This window comes from Miniopterus natalensis, chromosome 3 (assembly GCF_054644295.1).
Source record: "Miniopterus natalensis isolate mMinNat1 chromosome 3, mMinNat1.hap1, whole genome shotgun sequence".
Lineage (NCBI taxonomy): Eukaryota > Metazoa > Chordata > Mammalia > Chiroptera > Miniopteridae > Miniopterus > Miniopterus natalensis.
In genome coordinates this window covers 60,183,257-60,201,806 of record NC_142083.1, presented here as the reverse complement: position 1 = coordinate 60,201,806, position 18,550 = coordinate 60,183,257, and the positions used below count along the sequence as shown (strand labels likewise).

The 18,550-nt window shown below is 35.6% G+C and overlaps 1 protein-coding gene across 1 annotated transcript in view; it reads left to right on the top strand.

Moving 5' to 3' along the window:
• The window catches only part of TMEM232 (transmembrane protein 232), a 130,085-nt gene that overhangs the window by 35,092 nt on the left and 76,443 nt on the right, over positions 1 to 18,550 (top strand). The window contains 3 exon segments of the mRNA XM_087815086.1: positions 3,298 to 3,421; positions 4,468 to 4,720; positions 14,183 to 14,361. Of these exon segments, the coding sequence (XP_087671212.1) occupies positions 3,298 to 3,421; positions 4,468 to 4,720; positions 14,183 to 14,361 (556 nt within the window).

Genomic DNA, 18,550 nt, shown 5'->3' with positions numbered 1-18,550 from the left:
TCGGCATGTGAATGCTCCTTACTGCTGTTCTCAACCCAGTTCCATCAGCCCCATGGTCTGTGGACTTTCCCTGTGAGCTGCTACCCCGAGTGACCTCTATTTCATTCTAGTTCTCTGGGTTGTAGGGAATGTTGACATCGTCAGTATTTTCTAAAGTGTCTATGAAAAGACTGAAATAACCTTATGTAAGGGCCCTGACTTGGAGACATTTACATCTTTTAAAATTACAATTTGGTTATTGAGGAAACATGTAAAGGCATAAAGAGAACCCAGGAGAACTGTTTTGATGCTAAATTTCCTAACCTTTTTATAAGGTCATATGTAGATAGATAGATAGACAGACAGATGGACAGCTTTTTATGAAACCCTAGGGTATTATATCTTAGCTGATTCATATTAGTGTAGAAGAAACATCAGACTGGAGTCAGGCTAGTGAAGTCCAGTTCAGGATCTGTTATTGTTTAGCTATCTACAGTGATTCACATTAATTTTAAAAGTCAAAGAAAAATCTAAAAAGTAAAATTAATCAAGTAATAATCAATTAATCAAGTAAAACAACTATAGTATTTTAAATAAGCCAGTAAACCTCTTCTTCAGTTTTCTTTTTAAATCTAAGAAATTAGGTGGAAACTATAATATTTATAAATTGCTTTGTACATGTTTAATTTCATGGCATTGTAAAACCAAGCCAATGTATAAATGATTGAGACTTGGTGACTATAATGAGTTCACAAAGAAGCAAGTGCTGTCTTAAAATTTCTAACCTAATCCAATTTGAATTCTTTCTACATGCATTGATTTTCCGTTTTGATTTTTAACAAACTGTACTTTATAGGTATTGATGCTTCTATTCTATTTTTGGGAAAAGCATTTTTACTTACAGAACATTTTGCAATCAGCAACATTGATTGAAAATAGTGTGTTTCTGGTAAGGCATTTTTCTACCATAGGTGGCTGACACTGATGGATCTTTTCCAATCCATATTTCAGTGAGAGTGTCTCAACTTAGTTACAATTTTCCAGACTTAAAAGAGAACAAAAGGACCAAAACCTTATAATTTTGAGGTATATTCAGGGAAAAAGAACTTTACTTGACCTTGGTGGGGGTGGTGAGTGTTCGGGAATGACGCACTCACTGTTCACTCTGAGGGCGATGGACTTCTTTCTGTGGTCTCTCTAGGACTTCACAGAGAAAGAAAGTTATCAACCTCATATCCTTTGAATAGTCATTTTTCTATTCAATTCAGTTCATCATTTTGAACCTGGTTATTTTACACAGAGTATTTCATTTAAATCTCACAACAGTCTCTGAAAAGTAGGTTTTACTATACTTAATTTATAGATGAGTAGATTAAGGCTGAGATAGGGTACACAAATTGCCTGACATCATATAACTAATTAGTGGTGAGTTAAGATTTTCTCTTTAATTTCTGACTAAAGTTTATGCTGATAAACGCCATGTTAAGTGTATCGGTTAGGATTCAGTTCTTGTGCACGTAACAGTGACCTGACCACAACCGCATTATCAAATAGAGCTTTATTTATGGCACAGAGCAAGCATGCATTCCTGATGCAGATGCCTGAAGGAACCCCAAGAACCCGACTCCTCCTGGGCCCTCTTCTTCCATTCTCGGCGTGTGACTTTCATCCTCCTGGTTGCCAGATGGCTGCTCTGCCTTCTGGTATCGGGTGTGCATTCCAAGCAAGACCAAAAGGATAAGCAAAGGAGGAAAAGACACCTCTTCTCTGAATTTAATCTTTTTTTCTTAATCAGAAAAATGATAACTTACCCGGAAGTCTTTCATAATATAAATCCATTTATATCTCATTGGGCAAATCTACACATATGGTTATTCCAAGCTTCAAGGGAGTTGAAGAGTCATTTAAAAAATTAAATTTATTGAGGTATAATTTACATACAATAAAACTTATACATTTTATCTATATAGATCTATGACCTTTGGCAAATGCATATACCTGTATAATTACTACCACAGACAAGATACAGAACATTTCTGTCTTGAAGAGGCAACATTAACTGAGCACTTTGCCAACTTGAACAAAACTGAGGTTTAGTTTTAAAAGGCAGAAAGAGTCGAATAATACTAGGTAGGCGATAAACAACATTGTGATACTAAGGTTAAAAGTTGATGTACTTAAATGATGGTTTGGAAAAGCAAAATTGCAAAACAAGAAATACCCATGGGTGGGAGAGGACTTCAGTTATAAGTTAATCTTAAACATGAACTGGACAAATCTCTCAGATGTATTTGTGTCTCAATTTTCAAATATAAAAAAAAACAAAACACATTTTAAAAAGGTCTTGAATGTGTAAAAAATTGTGGTTTAGATCAAACGAGGTCATTTATGTGAAAGCACATTGAGATCTGTAAAGTTCCATTCAATATAAAGAATTGTGTTTTTTTCATGCTTAGAGGTGTTTCCTTTTAAAAGTGATGATGAACTTGACTTGCCTGAAATATTACAATTGTGAAATTCAAATATAGTTGTAAATGTACTAACTCTTTAACCTATCAATGGCCTATAAATCAAGGCAATATGCAGTTCTAGGCAGAGGCAATTTTTACATTTATATTCTCATCAGTTCTCTTTCAAACTATATCTTTTTCAATTGATTAAAAATAGCACTAAATGTATAGTTTCCTGAAACTATCAGAACATATGTACATTAATGGCTAATAACTTCTTATATGATTTCCATGTTATTACATATTTTACTAAATAAGTATTGACTATTTATTCACTGTGAAATATAAATTTTATTTTGAGAAATTGAACTTTTTATAAAATAAAGTAATGCTGAACTTTTGGAGTATGTATGAAGAACACTTTTTTATTTGTTCTCTTTTTTGAAAAGAAAACACTCTGTTGAAATTCACTCGGAATCAGTTTCAAAAAGTTAAAAATCAAAACCTATTGTGAGATTTTGAGAACAATCCCTAGAACTCGAGCCCTTGATGAAATCAAATCATTTTTATTATTTATTACTCCCAGAGTTTTGTCAGAACACTACTCTGAATTCAAATATCTTGCTAAAATGTGGCTTTTTCCTGTAGACTTTTATTTTAACCAGTGTGAAGTAATACTAATCTTTTTTTGTAATTATAGCTTATCTGTAGCTGAACATTATATTTGTGAAGCTATACTAGTCTTTATTGAAAGTAATGCATCTCATAATCCAGGATACTAATTTCTTCTGTCCAATTACTTTTTCATTAAAAACTATTTATTATTATTTTACATTAAACTCTGTGTTTTTGTTAATAAAATTATCAGGATGGATTCTGCACTGGCTTTGTTGGTTCTTGGGGAGGCTGCCAAATTAAACATGGCCTGCTTGAAAGCTTTAATGGACCTAATGAGAGATTTTCTTTTAAGCATTTTGTCTGATCAGAATCAGGTAATAGTATATTTGTTAATTTTGGTATGCAAAAGGATCTGAATAGAAAAATTTTTGTGTGTGCTACTATTTAAATTGTATACCATATTAGTGTTTAAAATGAGCACAACTTTGTAATAATAATTTTAAGTAAATATAAAAGTAAATGCTTATTTACTATATATCCTAGTATGGGTTGATTGACAGATAGATAGAGATAGAGCTATAGAAATAGATTATATATATTCACACACACACATACACACCCCCTCCTGAGAGGGACTTTAAATTTTATTAACAAACTTGAAATCATATAGTTATATATGGTTTAGTTTCCTCTTTTAAAACATTTTTATTGTTATTGTTTTATTAAAATTTACATTTTACTGGGGATGAGATAATTTAATCATTTATTGTTAAACATTTTGTTTCTAATTATTCACAGTTAATTACAAATAATGTTAAACTGAGATTCTCATACATAAAATCTTTATTTGTATTTATGACTATTTCTTTAGAATAGATTAATAAATTACACTTGTACATTCTTAGAAGATATGTCCAAATTCCTTTCTACAAGATGTAAGTTTCTTGTCTATGAAAAATGTGTAAAAGTGTAACACTTTTTTTTTTTCCTGATATGACTCATTTAATTTTCTTCCTGACCAAGGTCAGATTCATGCATCTTAAGTTACCTTAAGATTTGATAAGCACACTCCAGAGAGTCCTGTACACACAGGAACAAAAGCTGGTGTGGAGTTTTACATTAAAAATATTTTAAAATATGATATGGAAAATAGTATGTCATTGGATTAATTTGCATTCTTTTGATAACTAAGGAAATTGCTCCATATACTTTTTAGCTGTGTGAATCTTACCTTCTTTGAGCTAGGTTTTATGCAAACTATCTATGTAAAATCTGTTTCTTATGGAGTACATTTTAGAAATATTAGTAAATTCTTTTAACAACTCTATAAAACTTGAAGATATTTCTTATAAGTACAGTATATTGTTCTTGTTATGACAGAATATGCTTGGAATATCTAATAGCTATTTTATTATTTTAGAAAGAAAACTGCACCGTTGATGATTTTTCGTGGGCCTGGGTTGTAGTCTACATGTATATAACAATTCTTACAGAAATCTGCTTGTATGCAGCCATTTCTAATTTGCGAAAAACTGCTTTTATTGGTTTCTGTGACTGTAAAAGTTCAAAGGAGGATATTTTACCCCTGGACAAATCAAAACAACAGCCAGAGCTGACGGAAACAAGTATTTTAGGTCTTTTGAACTATTTCTTTTCAAAAATATCAGATAATTGTAAGTAAATTATTTTTCACCTTGATAAGAAATATTTTTAAAATGTCCTTGTCTACATTTAGTAATAAGCCTTTCACAAAAAGTTAACATTTAAAAGTTGGAAATAATTTTAAATTCAGGAGAGCTTTCTACAAATTTAGGAATGATATTGACTTATGATTCAAATTATATTCCTTGAAAACAAAAATTGACCTGGGGAAACTCATGAACTGTATATGTTTGTTTTATTCTTTTTCACATAAGGACTTCTCACCTCCCTTCTCTATTTTCTCTAGGTATCTACTGTTTCTCTTGTTCTTTGCCCACACAGAAAATTTCCCTTTAGTATCTCAAATAATTTAGTACATTCTTCACATATGGCATCTCATACTCCATCAAAATATACCTGTCTCCTGTCTCAAGACTAAAGGTTGTTTTGCTACTGTTGTTTATGGGGGCTACAAGAATAAAATACTTTAAAAAATGTTTTTATTGATTTTAGAGAGAGAGAAAGGGAGAGGGAGAGAGATAGAAACATGCGAGAGGAAAGGGGATCGAGCCCCAACCTGGGCATGTGCCTGACCAGAAATCGAACTGGTGACCTCTTGGTTCATAAATTGATGCTCCACTGAGACACACCGGCTGGGCTAAAATGCTTTTATTTTTTAAATAGTACTACAGGGACAATATACATTCAAAAATGTCCTTTTAGGTTCACTAAAACTTTTCTTTATGAATATGATTGCAGTAGATGTTTTTATGGTCTGTTCTGTACATGATTCTCATTCCCATTAAATTATGAGATAATTAAGACTGGAGAATCATGTCTGAATTGTGTTTGTATTTAACCCAGCATTTAGCATAATACTTGGCACATAGTAGGTGGTCAATTAATCATAGTGGATTTATTATGTAATTAAACAAATCACTGAATTTAAAATATAATCGCAAGATTTTGAAGGTATCAAAGGAAGCAAGATACTGTCTTTTCTCAGGACCATACTGTTTGAATATAGCTTTAATAAGACCTTAGTAGCAGATATTAATTTTACTCTCAAAAACTTGCTCACTACTTTTAAGTTACTTTCAGAATACTTTTGGTTTAATTAGTGGGTTGGAACCTATCATTTCTGAGTGCAACTTGCTGGGCCTTTTCCCACTTCTGTAGTCTCTGGTGCACAAATTTCTCCCATGTTTATAGTATTGATAAAGTAAACAGGTATTCACTTATTTTACTGCCCACGCTCTTAAGCATTGAGAATAGTCATAAATCTTCCTGACATATGACTATGATTTTTGAACTGCCACTAAACAGATTCATCTACAAATTTTAGATCTTCAACTTTTTTTGGTAATTTTAGGACATTTTTAGGCTGCAAGTCTCAGAAGACTCAAATCATAATGACTTTTATGTTAAGGAAATTGTATGATCTCACATAAGAATTCTAGGTAAATTAACACAATATTGGATTGACAAATCAAGCTCACATACATCAGAGATCTTACCTATTACTAAGATTTTTTAAAAAATATATATATCTTTATTGATTTCAGAGAGAGGACAGGAGAGAGAGAGAGAGAGAAACATCAATGATGAGAGAGTCATTGATCAAGCCCGCAACCCAGGCATGTGCCCTGACCGGGAATCGAACCCCGATTGCCTGGATCCTAGGTCGATGCTCAGCCGCTGAGCCACGCCCGGCTGGGCTAAGACTTAATAATAATTTAAAGGATATAGGCAACCAAGAGGCTTAGACAGAGCACTGAGAGATGATGATGAACATAAAAGAAAGCCCCTCTCCTTAGGTTCTTTGTTTTCACATTAGACATGATCATTCTGGTTCAGAATTATAGATCAAGTATTTAAGTTAAGTTGAGTGAGTTACTACCTCACCCAGCAGGGTAAACATTTAAGATATTAAATATCTCTGTTTTATTCTTCAGGAGAGTTGTATATGTTACATAAATTTCTCCAGGGTGCCTTGCATCATCAATCTATAGATTTCAGTTTTCTTTATAGTAATTCTTTAGCCTGGGCTATCCTATCCTGGGCACTCTGTAGATAAAGTCTTTTCCTTCTAGTAAGTATCATTAGTCTTTTTCCATGAAGATCCTATTGACAAGAGGTTACACTAGGCCATGTCTTTTTTCATTCTCCGGAGCATTCTTCCCGATGCAGTGAGTGAATGGATCACAGGCCATATGCTCAACTTATGCCTCTTCATAACAGATACAGGGTTTCAGGGTTGGTTAATTCAGTGGCTCAACATTATTGAGGACCCAGGTTCCTTCCATCTTTCTGCATTACCCTCTTTGGGTAGTAGCTGTTGTTCTTAGACTATTTCTCTCATGGTGGCAAGATGGTTATAGTACAAAAAAGTGGATAAAAGGGTAGGTTTTTTAAACTAATGCCTCTTGTTTTAATAGCAGCTATCTTGAGTATATAATTCATATACCATAAATTCATCAATTTAAAATACAAAAATTGCTGTTTTTTATGTATCTACATAGTTGTGCAACAATTACAACTATCTAATTTTAGAACACTTTCATCACCCACAAACCCCATTTTCATTGTATAAGTTTTGTACTTCTTTTATTAAATTGACACCTCAGTACTTTATTCTTTTTGATGCTATTTTAAAGGGAATTGCTTTATGAATTTTATTTTTCAATTGTTCATTTCTGATTGCTCGTATCTAGGAATACAATAGATTTTTGTATATTGATCTTGTATCTAGCAACCTGGCTGAACTTATTTATTAGTTCTAATAGAATTTTTGTGAATACACTGGAATTTTCTATATGTAAGATCATGACATCTGTGAATAGAGGTAGTAGTACTTCTTTCTTTCCAATTTGTATACTTTTTATTTCTTTCATAATTGTCTTTACTAGAACCTTTAGTAAAAGGTGAAAAGAAGTATGAAAGCAGACATCTGATCTTAGAGGAAAGCATTTGGTTTTTCACCATTAAGTAAGATGCTAGTTGTGGGTTTTTAATTGATGGCTTTTATCTGTGTGAGGAAATTCTCCTCTATTACTAGTTTTCTGAGTCTTTTGATCAAGAAAGGGTATTGACTTTTGTCAGATACTTTTTTTTCTGTATCTCTTGACATGATCATGTGATTTTTGTTCTTCATTCTGTTAATTTAGTGTATAACACTAACTGACTTTAAGATTTAAGCAAATTTTCATTTTTCAACTCCAGAATTTTTATTTCGCCTCTCATTTTATTGGCCACATAATATCACACCCCCACTAGCAGTGGCAATGGAGCTGCTGTGATTGGTTTAGACAATTCCAGATGTATCCCCTTGGCTCTCCTGAAATTCATAACCACTCAATAACTGAACAAGATTCTAATTATTTTATCAAAAATGGAGAAAGAAGGGACAATTTATGGATAGGCAACCAAATTAAGTCAAAGGGCTTAAAATAGTCATTATTAGAAACTATATTATTTTTAAACGTCACATCTTAAGTAGGTATAATTAGATACATTTGGTGCTCCTGAATTGCCAGGATATTGGTAATACTCTGTGCAATATAAAAATTATAATCAGTACTATCAGTACTATTAGTAACATGGTTTGACAGATATGGAATTGGACTTTCAGAAGATACAGCTTTATGATTTACTGAGCATTACTTGGATTATTTACATCAGAAAATATTGTAGCTAATTTATAAGTCTATGCTTATTTACTGGATAGCAGTTTTTAAAAATGCAATTACTAGAAATTTTAAACCAGTCAGATGAGTACCTGATGACTCCTGGCTTCATGTTAGTTATAAAATTCCAAAAATTAATTGTAGAAAAAGTTACTAAATTTTTTTTTACAGTAATCATCTTTTACTTGCTCTAGGATAAATGATATTATTTCTCAGTGCTTAATGTAGGATATATTTGGAAATTTATCTTTGATATGTTCTCAGGTTTCTAACTCTGGGTTTCATCTACGTCTTTTAGAAAACCCACTTGTATTTTAAAAATGAAGAATTCAGAAATCATTAATACAAAGATTTGTGGAAAGTATGGATTATCAATAAATTACCTTTTGATAATTATCTATTTGACCTTTTTAAAGTTAGTTAATTACCACACATTAAAACCATATATAAGTTTATAAAATAATTTCCACATGAATTAAAACCTTCAAAATAACCAGAAGAAAATACAGGACAGCACCTTTATGACTTTCAAGCAGAAAAGTTTCATTAACAAAACAGAAAGATCATAAATCAAAAAAGACGTGATTAGAAGATTTAACTACACAAAAATGTGCAATATCTATGCAGAAAAAAAATGATAAAAAGTTAGAATACAAGTGAAAATTGGGAAATATTATACATATAAACATCTATAAAACAGAGATAATAGTAATAAAAAGAAGTATCACTTGTCATTACTATTGCCATCCTCGGGTTCAGTGTGGTTTCAGAACTAGTTAGATGGCCCTAATCGAATGAAGACTAAATCTTCTCTTTGGGTATAGTTACTTCTTTACTGCACACCTTCCAAGCTCGAGCAGTCATCACACTGCTTCTCGTTTACTGCAAAGGGCTAAAAGTTTCCGTTTCTCTTGTACTACCCAGAACCCACTTTACACCATAAAGCCAAGTGGGTCAGTTCCCTTTCTTATTTAAAATGCTCTGTTAACTTTTCATTACACCAATAATAAAATCCAAACTCCTATCTGATCCTAGTGTGCTTCTGCAAAGAGCATGCCATGAACCCGTCCCTGCCAGGTGTCTTGTACTCTATCATTCTGTTCTTTCCTCTGCTTTTCTAAACTATCACAATATTCCAGGTCCAAAGACTGCATTTTCCATCCCCTATGCTGGGAACAGTTTCCCCCAGTTCCTTGGATGGTTAACGTTTATACATCAGATCTTAGCTTGAATATCCTCATGAAGGTCTTTCTCTTCTGTCTATAGTAATTTTCTTCTCTTAGTCCTTGGTCATATTACTATCTTCTATTATTTTTGTAACACTCATTTGATCACTTCCTTAGCTATCTGTCTTTCTGCACTAGAATTGTGTTCTGAGACCAGTAACATTGTCTTTTTCTTTGGTGCATAGAACAGTGGTTGGCACATAGCATTGAGTCAGTAAGTACTTGTTAAATGCCTGGCTTGCTGTCTGGCTCTTGTTCGTTGGTTTCTTGGCATTGACCTAGTTCCTTCCATTCTACATGGCATTTCATAAAGACAATGTTTTCAAGTTGCCTTTCACTGATACATTTGCTTCTATGGTGTCAAATTAGATTTATCAAAATTGTAAAGGCTGTATGTACTTATATATACTCATTCCTATAAATAAAATATTCATATTTATAATCACTGAATATGTAAGATCTAAATATCTAGACTGGAAACTAAAGGATTCCAAGGATTTCAAACACTAAAATAGAGCTACAACAAAAGGATCATGATATTGGTTTTCACACATGGCCATTTCTTAATAAATTTTCAAGATTTGTTAAGAATTACATTTTGGCTCAGCTTTGTTATGTCCTAGAATACTGCCTGCTTAGCTGTAAAGGGATACATTTTCTCTCAGTATATTTAAAGTGACATTTTTGATAGCTGCCACAGGGTCACTCAAAGCAGAACAGAAGAGTGCCTTATGCTACAGCTTGGTCCCTGGATGAGGAGTTTCATAGCAGGCACGTTTCTTGGAAAATGTCTAGATGCGCATATTAGAATGCATTCTACCTTTTATGACAGCCGTAACACATCCCATCTGTTTTCAGAAGGTTTTTTTTTCCCTCGTTAACTGTCAGTCAAATGGATGTAATAGATTCTGCCTACAAATATTATTCATAAACAGTACTTTACTGTAGTTTAAATCAACAGGTGCAAAGCTCACTTACATGCATTTACCATGGACGCGGACAACAGTGTGGTGAAAGCCAAGGGAGGGAGAGGGGAGGAGGGGGAGGCGAGCAAAGGGGGAGGGGAATGAGGGAAATTTGCAATAATGTCAACATTAAAAATTTTTAATAGCCTGGCCAGGCGTGGCTCAGCGGTTGAGTGTCGACCTAGGATCCAGGCGATCGGGGTTTGATTCCCGGTCAGGGCACATGCCCGGGTTGCGGGCTCCATCCCCCGTCGGGGGCGTGCAGGAAGCAGCGGATCAATGACTCATCATTGATGTTTCTATCTCTCTCTCTCTCTCCCTCTCCTTTCCTCTCTCTGAAAACAATAGAAATATATTTTAAAAAATGAATTAATTAAAAAATAAAAATTTTTAATAAAATCAAATCGATGGCATCTTTAAAGTTTTTTGAGTTCCTTCCCATATAAGCTCTTCTACGTGATTGCATTTCTGCAAGAGATTTCATTATCATTTCAGTTTCCTGAGCTTAAAAATGTATTGTTCCTTTTCACTTCCTTCCTTCCTTTTCCACCACAGCTAGAAGCCTTCGCAGATCTTCACGATGTCTTAGGTTTGTCCTATACTCTTCAGTCTCCTGCTGCTTGTCACAGAAAAGAGCTAAGTTGCCCCATAAAACTCCCATATTGGTTTCCCAGCTTATTGCTTGAATAGGTATAACGTTTCATTGAGCAAATATAACTCCTTTGCTCAAACATCTACCATTTAATCTGACCCCGTTTATTTTTAGTTGTTTTACCCCATCCATTGCTAGCATGAACTCTCCGCCTCAGCTCAATTTGAGACCCTCACTGTCTTCCTCTCCCTTCTCCCTTCTCTTGGCTGCCTCTCTGCTGGGAGCCAGCAGGCATGAGTGAGCACGGTTCCTGCTGGTCCCTGAGCAGATGAAACCACCTCCAGGACTGTGGCTGAGCAGGGCTGGCACCTGGTTATGGGACTGTTTCTGGGCCTGCAGATCTCGGGCCTGTTACCAGGAGTGCAAGTGGATTTGTCTCCTCCCAGGTTGCTGAGCATGCTCCCACCAAGTCCGTGGGTGGGTTCTCCAGAGGTGGGTTCCTGGGTAGACAGAACTGCCTCTGGACTATGGTACACTGAGGCCGGAGCCAGGGCACAATGCTGCTTCAGTGTCCACACAGGTTCACACTCAGTTGGCCTCTTACCAAGGGCACCAGGTGTGGGTCTTCCTGGGTCCTTTGGTGGACAGAGCTGGTTACAGGACTGTGGACAAGCTGGGCTGGAGCTGAGTTCAGAGGGAGACACGGGTGCTTCCAGGTCCACAGCTGGGACTGCATCACTGGCGTCAGGCCTGATACTTGGGTTCAGACCTGCCTTATCAAAGTGGCCCTCCTCAGTCTTAGGTTCCACTGGGGTTTCCGAACCTCTTGTCTGGATCCCAAGGTTCCCCCAAAGGCCTTTTTCCCCCCTTTTTTCCCAATACACCTCCATTAATCTCAGGGAGAGGAAGGGAAAAGGAGAGAGAGGGAGAGAAACATCGATGATGAGAGAGTCATTGATCCGCTGCTTCCTGCACGCCCCCGACTGGGGATCGAGCCCACAACCCGGGCATGTGCCCTGACCGGGAATCGAACCTCGATCTCCTGGATCCTAGGTCAATGCTCAACCGCTGAGCCACGCCCGGCCGGACCCAAAGGCACTTTTGTTCATGGGTAGCTGCCAAACTATGTTTCTGTGAGGGGATGAGGACCAGGGACTTTCTAGTCCACCTTCTTGCTGACATCACCCCCTATATATAACTTCAAATCTGGCAGTATACTAGTTTTAACTAGTAAAGATTTTATGAGGGAAAATTATATTTTTAAAAGAATTGGCCACCGCCCCAAATCAAGCCTCCTTCCAGCACCATTTCTCCCCCTTTAGCCTGTTCCACCCCCCACCCCCTCCCTCTGGTAATCACCCTGCCTATGAGTTTGTGGGTTCTTTTGCTTACTCGCTTCCCCTTTTTCACCCAGCCCTCCAAATCCCCTCCCCTCTGACAGCTGTCAGTCTGTCCTCTGTATCTATGAGCCTGTTTTTATTTTGTTTAATTTGTTCATTCAGTTCCACATGTATGCAATATACAGACGATGCAGTGTAGAATTGTACACTTGAAACCTACTTAATTTTGTTAACCCATGTCATTGCAATAAATTCAAATTAAAAAAAAGGATTTGGCTGCTTAACTGCAGCCTCATATTTGTAGCTTATACTTTGTCTTCTAAAGCATCAACAACAGAAAGGGTGGAAGTTGTCTAAGTTTGTGTGCATACTTTCTCTTCTGCCATCTCTTTCTACCTTCTAGTCTCTTCCTTTCTTATGAATGGAATAGAAGGTGGGGATTGGAAAGAAAAGTCCTTGTCTGAGTAGCGGAGGCCGCGCTGCATGGGCTACGATGAGACCAGCCCTCGCCTGGCTCCATCCCTCAGCAGCTGCGCGGTGCTAGGAGCTTTCGAACCAACCTGAAGCTCACACGTCCCCTTCTGTTTTTCTAAGTATGATACAGCTACGTGGCAGGATTGTAATGCGGACTAGAATGAGGGTCCTAGTAAGTACTCCCAACTATTCTAGTTACAGTAATGGTGATGATTATTATTAGCCCGGATTATAGAATTCTAGGTTGAATTAGGAAAAGTTGAGGATTGTGACTTTTCAGATTGTGACTTTTCAAAAATGGCATTGATGAGTTTCAGTATCACACAGGCTGTCAGCAGGACTGGTGCTGAAAGGACAATACAGATTTATTCTGAACCACCTCTTCCTCTTGCTCTCTTCCCGATTCAGTTATACTCGGTACAATTGTTAATTAAGCTCATATCCCCTTTAAGACTGTATTATTTCATTCTCCAAATTTATTTATCCCTTCACGCCTTAAATTAGAATGTTCTTTTCCTGAGTAGCTTTGCATAGCAAAATACCATCTGAGTAAGAAATAATTCAGATTAAGAGTAAAGAGAAACTTCTTTATTGTTTCTGTAAGGGAAATGCATGTTTTAAAAGTAGAACTGGATAATTTGTATATGTTTTAAAAGTGTCTTAGACTTCTCTCCTCTGGATTCATTACACTCCCTTATTTCAATTGACTTATGTATCTGTTATTGGCAAAAAAAATCTTACAGTTTAAAATTCCATCAGCAATTTTTGTTTGCTTGTCACATTGTTTTCAAAGTTTCCTTCTTGCTTCAAATGCTATGTTTCATATATTTAGATTATCCTTATAATAGCCAGTGGTTTTTCTCCTGTTTCTCTGATTTATTATAAAAACCCACCCTGGTGGTCTAAATATTCATTTTGCCTTGAACAAATTCCTCTTTACTTGAATTTCAAAAATTTGTTTTGAGCACCTAGTTCACAATTTACCTGTTTAACTCTTAAATCTATGAGGTATGATATTAGGTGCAGTTCATCTTCTTCTATGGTTAGCAATTTGAAAATGATCTGTGATCTTTTAAAATTAAAGAAGTGAAAGCAGAGAAGAGTAAAAAAGCACAGAATTGCAGACTTTAAAACAGTAAAATCCATGCCCTTTTTTGGTATTAGTAAGATGAAAAAAAAATTCTTCCCAAAGAATATTTCTTTTTAAACAGGTGATCAAGTGATATGGACCGGATACTATGGCTTAGTGTATAACCTGGTGAAAATGTCATGGGAACTTCGGAGCGATGAGGAACAGGATGGACTTAGAAACCTAATATGGCAAACATTACAGAAAATAAAGGATTATGAAAAAGATGAGTGGATCAGTAATGCAGCATTTATAGCTCAGGTAAGAACACACTGGGCAATAAATTGGAAGTTCTATCATCTGGAAGCATTTATCCTTTCTGGGAAGAAAGGGATGTCCACATTCAGTAAGTATCAGGGACACAGTTGAGAACATGATTTTTAAATTTTAGTGCTGACCTATTTTTAGTTAGAGATGGGGGGCAGGCAATCTCCTGATTAAATAGCCTGAAGAGAGGAGTTGATTTGGGGAAAGAGCAATTGCCATGCTGTGGGCTTGTGCCTCTGAAAAGCTTTTACAAGCATGCCGACCACGCGTCCCACTGCAAAGGTTAACGTGGGCTGCGCCTCATTTTCCAGCTTCCTCATTAGTAGTGAATTAATTCACTCTCAAAAGAGTTTCCATTTGGATAATAAATTATTTACTTTTCTTGTTTATATGTATGTGTTTTTTCTTTCCAGCATTAGACAATATAAATTGTTAATCTAGACTCACTGACACTAATGTCATTTTTTTTAAAGCTAAAAATGTATTGTACAAGTTCTTGGTTTCTCTAGTTCTATTTGAATGACATCAAATAGAAAATCATGAAATAAGCTATCTATTTTTTATAAAATACAAATATGATTTTCTAGTGATGCTTTATCCATATGGTATCCTATATTTCAAAACTCCATCAAACAGTTTTTGTCTTCTCTGTGTCTTATTTTGAGCCAGAGTAATTTATTTGTTATCCTAAGACACACCTTTCTTCCCCTGTCACTGAAAGCTCCTGGTTCTTTCTAGCTTTCACAGATGCCATTATTCTAATGCTCTTAGTACCCTATTTTCCAATAATAACTATAGATGTGAATTAATGTTAGCAAGTAAGAAGAGCAAATAAAGAATTCACTCTGCCTAATTATTGTCAAAGCATATGGATGGGTCATTGGCAACAGAGCAGCTACATTCTAGAACCTTAGTACAAGACAAAATCTTTTTTCTCTAGATTTTTAATAATTTTTTTTTTTTTTTTTATGGAAAGAGACAACCAGAGAACTGTCTACTTGAACTACATTGTTGTGGATTTCATGGACTTTCTTTTGTGTAACTGTGCTTCAGCTTTGTCCTTGGTTCTGGACTGAGAAGCACAGAAAGAAACAGAGAAGCAAAGACAGTTATTATATCTATTAGAGAGATGATCACTGTATTACCCAGTGTTACCTTCATTAGGATCTAGGAAATAAATCCTCTTAGTTTCATCTACCCTTCAAACCTTATTACTGACTTTGTATAAGCAATTTCCTGGCGCTTAAAAAATGAGAGTCAACTTTTTGGCCAGTTTTAACAGAAAATAGAGAATGCTATGTATTCATCTCACCCAGTCTTACTGTATTTTTTTCTTTCTTTTTTCTTCTGTTTCCATGACATTTTTAATTATTTCTATTATTCTCTGGTTTTTTTCTTATTTTTATATGCTACCTCACATCTCAAATGGATTATACTGTAAGTAAATAAGCCAACTCAAACTTGCCATTTCTATAATTAGAATTCTATTTATATGCCTGTTTCCAGGGCTAATCATTGGGTATAAGGAAGTCTTTTTTCTTCAAATTTTTAGTAAATATCAGTAGATAATTGCATTAGATATTCATATCAGTTAATCAGACATGGGAAATATTTTTCAGATGCTAGATTCAAGTAAAGACCTTATTACTCAAGCACCAGCACTGAGAATAAGAGAGGAAAAGCAAAAGCATAACCAGCTAATTAGTGCTCAGTGCTCAGTGAGAAGACTCCTAAAGGCTGCTTTCATTCATTTTAAATAGCAAATGTGTGGTGAAGGAAAGTTTTCCTCAGAGAAAAGCTAAATTAGAAATTTCTAAAAGCAGTTATATTAATTTAGGCAGTGTATATTTAATATAAGAAATAAGTTTAATTTGCATTAGATTTATTAAAAGATACAATTCACTCTAGGCCCGTTTTATATAAAAGTTAGTTGAGTTAGATAGAGGCATTTGGGTTATTAAACAATAAAATATATGATTTATAGATATAAATGATATAAAAGCTAGCTGGTGACTTTGAAATGCCACTTAATTTTGTTTGAATTCTTTTACTTAATGCCAAGACACTACAAACGTATAAAGTAAGAAATTATATAAAAGCTTTCACCAAAATCAGTAAAAAATATGAAATAAATATGTGTATACTGAGTAGCTAAATCCATTTTGCCATATTGAATTCTACGAAAGAAACAAAGAAGTCCAAAACTGACCTTTACACAATAAATTTTTCTGTCTCACCGAGAAGATGCAGTCTCCAGAAATACATAAGAGTTCATGGCACAGGGTGGGAGTTCAGATAAATGTTTGGTCTTTAACTTTTCTGTTATATTCATGAGGAATAAATTGTTGTCACCTGTAAGTAGTATTTGAGCTGGAGGCTTAACTGATAAGTTACATTAAATGATTCAAGGGGCAGGGTCCCAGAGAGCAGCTTTTAGATAAGGCACTGTCGTGAGCTGAGCAGAAATAGGAACACTGTGGGAGAAAACCATCAGCTGACTTGCCTAGCTGGCGAAAACGGTTTGGATTGGGCAGTAATAGCATTAAGTTTGAAAGATATGTTTGCTTTGCCAAGCTAAGGTTTTAGAGACTTGGGGATGGTTTCATAAAAATAGAGATGCTAAGTAAAGGAATTTGTTTTGGGGAAAAATTGTTTGTTCTTTTGAATTTTAATGGCTTGGTAATTTTTGTCAGATTTTAACACTATTAATTTCCCTCTCTATATAATTTTAGATGTATCCTGAAAGTTGTGATAAGTAATATTTTAATGGTCATTCAGTTCAAAAGTGTTCCTGATTTCTACTATTATTTATATTTTGAACCATGGGTTATCAAAGTTTATGGCTTAATGTCCACATATACGGAGATTTTGTTGTTATGTTTATGATTCTGATTTATTGTTCCATTTTGCTCTGATCATTGACAATACTCATCCTTATAAATTGTTCTTTTTTGTAAAAAGTGTACCTTTTCTATTATGAATGCAGCCACAGTAGCTTTCTTTTATTAGGGTTCTTTTGAATAGATTCTGTTGAATATGTGGCACATCTGTTTCCATCTTTTTATTCCAAGCCCTCTGAATCCTTAGATGTGCATCTCTTTGGAGAAGCAGCATGGCTTTTCTGTTGGTTTGTTTGTTGGTTTGAACCCTCACCTGAGGATATTTTTTCCATTGCTTCTCAGAGAGAGTAGAAAGGAGAGAGAGAGACATCGATGTGAGAGAAACACATCGACTGGGTGCCTCCAGCACAAGCCCCACCGGAGAGAGGGATTGAGCCCACAGCCGAGGTGTGTGCCCTTGGCTGGAATCGAACCCAGGACCCTCCAGCTCGTAGCCAGAACTCTAGCCACTGCGACAAACCAGCTAGGGCAAGAAGCAATGCGATTTTTACCTAAAATTATTATCTTTACGCTTGGACTGTTCTATTTATACTTAATATCATTGCAATATACTTGTGTTTATTTCTACATCATCTTATTTACCATTCTATTTATACTTCTTATTTCTTGTTGTTTCTTTAAAAATCTCCCTTTATGCTTCTTTGGAGAATATTTTTTTAATTTTTCATTATACCATTCCACGCACCCCCTTTATTCGTTTGTTGGTTACACTTCCTTTTACTTGTTAACCCAGCTGATACAAAATGATTCCTGAATGATTGAAGTCTAATGTAGAGACATTTTATATTTCCCTGGACCATAAAGTGGCCTTATAATATTTTCTCTCCATTTATTTCTCTTTACTTGCACAATCTTTCTGTTGAGCCTCTTAACTGTGCGTGTTGTGTCTGGCTGTGTTGGTGGGTGTGTGTCCAGGTGTCCATATAGTGACACTGTTTACACACTCAGTGCTCCTCAGATTTAGCCGCGTGGCTACCTGCTTCTCTCCTGGGCCTTTCTGCTGGGGCCTCTGGTCTCCCCTATGGGGCTATTTCTCTTCCACGCAAAGAAAACCTTTCGCATTCTCTTCAAGGGCGTCTGCTGGGGCTGTGCTGTCGGTCCTCGCTTACCTGGAAGGCTTTTTATTCCGTTTGATTTGAAGGTAGCTTGTGCCTCAGGCTGCGTCGGTGCGGCCGCGGCAGGAAGCTGAGTGCCAGCCAGTCCTGTTTAATCTCTTCCTAGCCAGGGCTTCCCTCCACCGCTTCATGACTTGGGTCGTAAAGTTGGTTTCCTTCAGTTTAACA